Genomic DNA, 7,081 nt, shown 5'->3' with positions numbered 1-7,081 from the left:
TCATTATTGGTCATATCATTAGTTCCCACATGGAGAAGCAGGAAGGGGTAGAGATCCAAAGGTTTTATCAGTTTGGTAAGCCTCTCAGTCACATCCTGAATTCGAGCTCCCAGTAAGCAGCACACCTCTCGAGATGCCAGGACAGGACGGCAGATGGATGGCTCAGTCCCTTTTAGGAGGGAGTCCCTGACCACCACCACCCACCTTCTTTTCGGGGTGGTGATCGTGGAACCCCCATCCCTAGGACTATGCATCCCATGCTTTCCAGTTAAAGTGGTTCCCTTCAGATTTCTTCCTTGTGAGGTCCCTTCCAAAGCATTCACCATCGCAGAGCCTATGGAGAGAGCCTGAAAGCAATTACTTACCTCTGTAGGAATGGGGGATTCCTGTGCCAGCTTTTTTTTCCTTCTAGAAGTTACACGCTGCCAGTTCTGATCCTCGTGCTGTACTGCCCTCTGGCTCTTCCACCTGCCTTGCTTGCAGGATTAAATGCTGCCTTCTATCGAGGAAGTCTTCATCCTCTCTGATGGAGCATAGGGTCGACACTTGGGCCTCCAGTCCTCTAATTTTTTCCTCCAAAATGGTGACCAGGTTGCACTTAGTGCAGATGAAATCCCTTCTTTCTTCTGGGAGGAAGACAAACATGGCACATGCTGTGCAGGTAACAATAGCAGAACTATCACCATCCATACTTGCTGGAAAACTCCCACTCTAAACTCCGTTTGCAATCACCTGTTCACAAGCTGACATTGGTTATCTGTGTTTTGAGTGATAGTGGCTTGCTGCTAAGTGTTATCATAGAATGCAATATTAAGGTGCTTTTTAGATATTGAATAAGTGGATCTTCTATAGCACTGGGATATGGATCTTCTGTTTGGATGGCAACTTAATCAACTGATTATATTTTGCAAGAGGGAAGGCCTCCTGTGTTGGGTTTGTATTCATGTTGGTCTGAGACTGTTTTGTTGTTTGCACTCTAAAGGGCCATTTTTCCTGAAATCATTGCGGCAAAAGAAGCTGAATTGCTTCTCAGACTGTGATGCCACCAATCAACATTGCATTGCTGGATCACATGAAGATTGCCATCTTCTTTCTCATTACAAAATAACAAGCCATAAAGCAGTCATAATGTCGTCATTTATGGGAATCTTTTAGATAAATTCCCTAATTGCTTAATTCAGTTGGAGTTTAGAAGCCTGTAAGTTGCTTATTTTGTGGTATTAATTAAGCCCCCATTTGTGGCAAGCTAGAGCTAAATTCAAGGCCTTTGAATTCTGTCACACGTTAGTGTAACAGACTAGGAATTCTGCATCAGCCTCATTAACATTTTAAAATGGAAGCTTTTATTGAATTAAACATGAACATGAATAATCCAACCAGGAGAGCAGCCTTTGAGGTTTTTCAATTTTTATACTGAATTCCATTTCTTTTATAGATTTCAGTTTTTGATGCACCATGTATTTTTATATTGCTAATTTTTAAAGTACAGTTGCCATTGTCAGTGGAGAAGCTGGAGGTTTGGAAGCTGGGTAGAGGTTAGCTGTGAATTTCAGAACATGAGAAAGTGTGTGTGACGGGGCGGCCCCGCCCCGCACTCAAGCCCAGGGAAACCACCTGGGGCCGGGGGCGGAGAGGGCCCCACCCACACAGCCCTACTGGGCATGCTCCAAAGGGAGCCAAGGTATAAAAGGCTTCTGGCCTGCTCAGAAAGGGCAGACTACGACCCGAGCAGGAGCTAGCGGCCACTGGGCAGAGAGGGAGTCGCCGGGGGAGCTGAGCGTGCTGCTGCCGGGCCTCTGCAGGGCTCGGCCCCAACGCCGGAGCCGCCGACCGACCACCCGCGTCCCGAGTGCTGGACCGGACTCCGCCAACTCTGCAGCTGCCAGGGGGAGGACCGCTACAGCTCGTCGACCGACGCCGACAGGTGGGACCGCGGCAGGCTGCGAGCAAGGGGTAGGAAGCGACCCAGGGCAGGGAGCTGTAGAAGCCCCTGAGGGCTCGGGGCGTTGCGGGGAGGAGCCCCCGCCGAGCCAGTGGTGGGAACCACCCGAAACTACTAGGGCCCTGGGTCGGGGTCCGGTGGAGAGGGAGGGCCCGGACCCCCCTACCCCTGCTGCCTGAGACCCTGACACGTGGGAGCAGGGTAACAAACTGCAAACTGTGAACTAGGCCTCCGGGCCTGCAAACTGTGGACTAGGCCCCTGGGCCTGCAAGCTGTGGACTAGGCCCCTGGGCCTGCAAGCTGTGGACTAGGCCCCTGGGCCTGCAAACTGTGAACTAGGCCGGGAGGCCGTATTCCCCCTAGCACAGGGGCATTGTGCTTTGGGACTAGGCCGGTGGGCCGTATTTCCCCTACGAGAGGGGCAGTGTACTTTGAGGGCTAGGCCCAGATGGGCCGAGTCAGGCCCCGGATGGGGGTGGCAACCCCAAGACAGGGGCGAGCCCCTTGACACATGGTGGAGAATGTGGGCACGCGACCCCGCCCCTGGACAGAGGGGCTGGCAAAGGGGAGTGGTAGATGCGGGCTGCGAGGACCCCGGGGACAGAAACCGGGGTTGCTGACCTGGCGACAGCGGTATGAAGGGGACCTGACCGAACTGCGGAGGCAGTTGGCAGGCCTACAAGAGCGACAGGACCGATGGGAGCGGGAGGTCGCGAGTCAGTTGGGGGCCCAGGGAAGGGCGGTGCCCCCCGGGGTCTGCCCCTTTGGGCAAGCGCCGATTGCCGAGCCTGGTAGGGGGCCAACGGACCCTGCTAAAATGGTGGTGAGACTTAGAGTAGAAGGGAACCCCACGGTGGCACTGGTGGACTCAGGGTGCAGCCAGACCCTAGTTAGGGCCGACCTAATAGCTGAGCCAGAACCAGCCGGGGGCCCCATCCGGTTGCTGTGCGTACACGGGGACGTACGGGCGTACCCGACAGCATGGGTGCGGCTAGATGATGGCCAGGAGGTGGGGGTCTACAGCGTGGGGTTGGTCCCGACGCTCGCCTACCCCGTGATATTAGGCCGCGATTGGAGAGGCCTAAGCCGGGTGTTGCGGGAGTGGGGCCAGCAGTCAGTGCCAGGGCGGGGCACCTCCCCACACGACCTGGAGGAAGCCGCCCAAGGCAAGAGTCTAAGGGGGGAGGAGAGGCCGAACCCGGGAACAGCGGCGGGCTTGCCACCGAACCAGGGAGACCACCCCGCCTGGGAGGAGGAAGTCGAAACCCTAGAAGTAGAGGGCGACTTTATGAGAGAGCAAAGGGAAGACCAGACCCTGAGTCGAGCTTGGGAGCAGGTACAGGACCCAGGGGAGGGGACCAGCCACGATCCCCGTAAGCCCCAAGGCCCTCGGTTCTGTGTGAAGGCAGATCGGCTATATAGGGTGGTCCGGGAACCCCAGACGGGGGAAGACATCTGGCAGCTCCTGGTCCCCCACAGGTTTAGGAACGCCGTACTCCGGCTGGCGCACCGGCTGCCTTGGGCTGGCCACCTCGGGCGAGAAAAGACCCTGCAACGGATAGGGATGAGGTTTTTTTGGCCGGGCATACACCACGCCGTGAGGGCCTTCTGTGAATCCTGCCCCGAGTGCCAACTCACCAGTAGAAAGGGGGTGCCGAAAGCCCCCCTGGTGGCCCTGCCCGTGATAGGGGTCCCCTTTGAAAGGATCGGGTTGGACCTGGTGGGACCCCTAGAAAAGGCCAGCTCAGGCTGTCAATACATCATGGTGGTGGTGGACTATGCCACCCGTTACCCAGAAGCGGTTCCCCTACGTAATACCACCGCCCGCACTCTGGCCGAAGAACTTTTTAAACTGTTTGCTCGAGTAGGGATACCGAAGGAGATCCTGACCGACCAGGGGACCAATGTGTCGTCCCGGCTGATGGCAGAACTATCGCGGCTACTGAACATCCACCCTCTGAGGACGACGGTTTACCATCCCCAGACAGACGGCCTGGTGGAGCGTTTTAACCAAACGCTAAAGACGATGCTGCGTAAGTTCGTGGCTGAGGACCCTCGACACTGGGACAAGCTCCTACCAGCCTTGTTGTTTGCCATTCGGGAGGTCCCCCAGGCGTCAACGGGTTTCTCCCCATTCGAGCTCCTATATGGGCGACAGCCGAGGGGAATACTCGACCTTTTACGAGAAAGTTGGGAAGAACAAGAATCGCGTGTCCAAGGGACAGTACCCTATATCTTACAGCTGCGGGAACGCCTGCGGAAGGTAGGGGAATTTGCCAGGGCTAACCTCCTACAGGCGCAGGAGGTCCAAGCCCGCTATTACAACCGAGGGGCCAAACTCCGCTCCTTTGAACCGGGGGACCACGTCCTCGTCCTGCTGCCCTCTCGAGAGTCCAAGCTATTGGCCCGATGGCAAGGCCCGTTCGAGGTGGTCCGGCGAATAGGGACGGTGGACTACGAAGTGAGGCTGCCGGGGAGGAGGAGAGAGGTACGATTATACCACATCAACCTCTTGAAGGAGTGGAAGACCGCCGAAGGACTACTGGTCACCCCATATCCCCCGGATCCAGAGCTCGGGCCAGCCGTAGAGGACCTCCAGGGGGAGGCTCAGATAACGATGGGCCCCGAGTTGAGTCCAGTACAGCGGGGAGAATTACAGCGAGTGGCCCAGAGGTTCGAGCCGTTTTTCTCCACTCGACCCGGCCGCGTCCGCACCACGCATCACCACATCGCTACCCGGCCAGGCCATAAGGTGCGAGACCAACACCGGCCCCTCCCTAGGAAGATGTGGGAAACAGTCCAGCGGGAACTCCAGACCATGCTAGAGATGGGAGTGGTGGAGGAATCTCATAGTGAGTGGAAGAGTCCCATAGTTCTAGTCCCGAAGCCAGACGGCACGACGCGATTTTGCATCGATTTTCGGAAAGTGAATGCCATCTCGCGGTTCGATGCCTACCCGATGCCCCGAACCGAGGAGCTCTTGGAACGGCTCGGCCAAGCGGAATACTTCTCCATCCTGGACATGACGAAAGGGTATTGGCAGATCCCACTGACACCAGCCTCTAAGGAGAAGACGGCCTTCCCTACACCGTGGGGCCTGTTTCAATTCGTGACCATGCCATTCGGACTGCATGGGGCAGCGGCCACGTTCCAACGATTAATGGACCGATTGTTACAGCCCCATCACGCCTACGCAGCCGCATATATAGATGACGTGGTGATCTATAGCCCAACGTGGACGGCCCATCTGCAGCACTTAGAAGCCGTATTGAAGTCCCTGAAGGAGGCCGGCCTCACAGCCAACCCACGAAAATGCCAGCTGGGACGCCGGGAAGTAACCTACTTGGGGTACACGGTCGGGCAAGGGACAGTACGACCGCTGGTGGACAAAGTGAAAGCCGTGCAGGAGTGCAAGACACCCGCAACCAAAAAGCAGGTACGCCAGTTCTTGGGGCTTGCGGGGTACTACCGCCGGTTTATCCCCGGTTTTGCGGACATTGCAGCCCCTCTATCTGACCTCACGAAAAGTACCCAGCCGAACAAGGTACAATGGTCAGCGGACTGTGAGGTGGCTTTCAGGACACTGAAGGACCAGCTTACTAAAGCCCCGGTCCTGTTCCACCCAGATTTTTCAAAGCCCTTCCTACTGCAAACGGATGCATCAGAAAGAGGCTTGGGGGCAGTGCTGTCCCAACAGGCAGAGGGAGGGGAGCACCCGATAGTTTATTTGAGCCGCAAGCTCTTCCCACGAGAACAGAACTACGCTACTATAGAAAAGGAGGCATTGGCAATAAAGTGGGCTGTAGACGCCCTAAGATATTATTTATTGGGCAACACGTTTCAGGTGGTGACAGACCATGCCCCCCTGAAATGGTTAAATAGCATGAAGGAGACGAACCCCCGTTTAATGCGGTGGTATCTATCTTTACAGCCGTACAATTTCAGTATAACCCATCGCCCAGGGAAGGCGCACACGAATGCGGATTTCCTTTCCAGAGTGGGGGAAGAAGAGACGGGAACGGACGAGGGGATAGGTACCCACTTAAGTGGGGGGGTGTGTGACGGGGCGGCCCCGCCCCGCACTCAAGCCCAGGGAAACCACCTGGGGCCGGGGGCGGAGAGGGCCCCACCCACACAGCCCTACTGGGCATGCTCCAAAGGGAGCCAAGGTATAAAAGGCTTCTGGCCTGCTCAGAAAGGGCAGACTGTGACCCGAGCAGGAGCTAGCGGCCACTGGGCAGAGAGGGAGTCGCCGGGGGAGCTGAGCGTGCTGCTGCCGGGCCTCTGCAGGGCTCGGCCCCAACGCCGGAGCCGCCGACCGACCACCCGCGTCCCGAGTGCTGGACCGGACTCCGCCAACTCTGCAGCTGCCAGGGGGAGGACCGCTACAGCTCGTCGACCGACGCCGACAGGTGGGACCGCGGCAGGCTGCGAGCAAGGGGTAGGAAGCGACCCAGGGCAGGGAGCTGTAGAAGCCCCTGAGGGCTCGGGGCGTTGCGGGGAGGAGCCCCCGCCGAGCCAGTGGTGGGAACCACCCGAAACTACTAGGGCCCTGGGTCGGGGTCCGGTGGAGAGGGAGGGCCCGGACCCCCCTACCCCTGCTGCCTGAGACCCTGACACGTGGGAGCAGGGTAACAAACTGCAAACTGTGAACTAGGCCTCCGGGCCTGCAAACTGTGGACTAGGCCCCTGGGCCTGCAAGCTGTGGACTAGGCCCCTGGGCCTGCAAGCTGTGGACTAGGCCCCTGGGCCTGCAAACTGTGAACTAGGCCGGGAGGCCGTATTCCCCCTAGCACAGGGGCATTGTGCTTTGGGACTAGGCCGGTGGGCCGTATTTCCCCTACGAGAGGGGCAGTGTACTTTGAGGGCTAGGCCCAGATGGGCCGAGTCAGGCCCCGGATGGGGGTGGCAACCCCAAGACAGGGGCGAGCCCCTCGACAGTGTGCTATAAGCAAACTATTTAGATATTTCTGCTTCTAGTATAATGCTGTGGCTAAGAGGGCTAATGTAACCCTTGCACGTATAAGAAAAATATCCAATAAGAATAGAGAGGTGATATAGTCACTGTATGAGAGTAATCAGATGGAATACTATGTCCAATTCCAGTGTCCACATTGCAAAAAGGATGTCAAAAACATC

At 57.1% G+C, this 7,081-nt stretch overlaps 1 protein-coding gene across 3 annotated transcripts; it reads left to right on the top strand.

The window, feature by feature from the left end:
• The first annotated feature begins 1,700 nt into the window (after window positions 1–1,700).
• On the top strand, window positions 1,701–6,877 carry LOC142829675 (uncharacterized). 3 transcript variants are annotated; one of them, XM_075930737.1, is made up of 2 exons: window positions 1,701–1,924; window positions 3,811–6,877. In XM_075930737.1, the coding sequence occupies exon 2, from the start codon at window positions 3,864–3,866 to the stop codon at window positions 6,549–6,551; it is 2,688 nt and encodes an 895-aa protein (XP_075786852.1). In that variant the 5' UTR covers window positions 1,701–1,924; window positions 3,811–3,863; the 3' UTR covers window positions 6,552–6,877. The 3 variants fall into 3 exon arrangements, with proteins under 3 accessions (XP_075786852.1, XP_075786849.1, XP_075786844.1); XM_075930734.1 differs by having other exon boundaries at window positions 1,701–1,953; XM_075930729.1 differs by lacking the exon at window positions 1,701–1,924 and having other exon boundaries at window positions 2,214–5,378; window positions 6,233–6,564.
• Window positions 6,878–7,081: the final 204 nt, after the last annotated feature.

This window comes from Pelodiscus sinensis, chromosome 1, assembly GCF_049634645.1.
Source record: "Pelodiscus sinensis isolate JC-2024 chromosome 1, ASM4963464v1, whole genome shotgun sequence".
In the NCBI taxonomy this organism is placed as follows: Eukaryota; Metazoa; Chordata; order Testudines; family Trionychidae; genus Pelodiscus; species Pelodiscus sinensis.
This window is presented reverse-complemented; position numbering and strand designations above follow the sequence as displayed.

What these genes read in the sequence shown, in the direction of transcription:
- LOC142829675 (XM_075930729.1), top strand. Translation starts at nt 2,454, where the DNA reads ATGGTGGAGAATGTGGGCACGCGACCCCGCCCCTGGACAGAGGGGCTG. An exon ending in CACCCGCAACCAAAAAGCAG is followed by an intron (nt 5,379 to 6,232) that starts GTACGCCAGTTC and finishes GGGCCTCTGCAG; the next exon opens with GGCTCGGCCCCAACGCCGGA.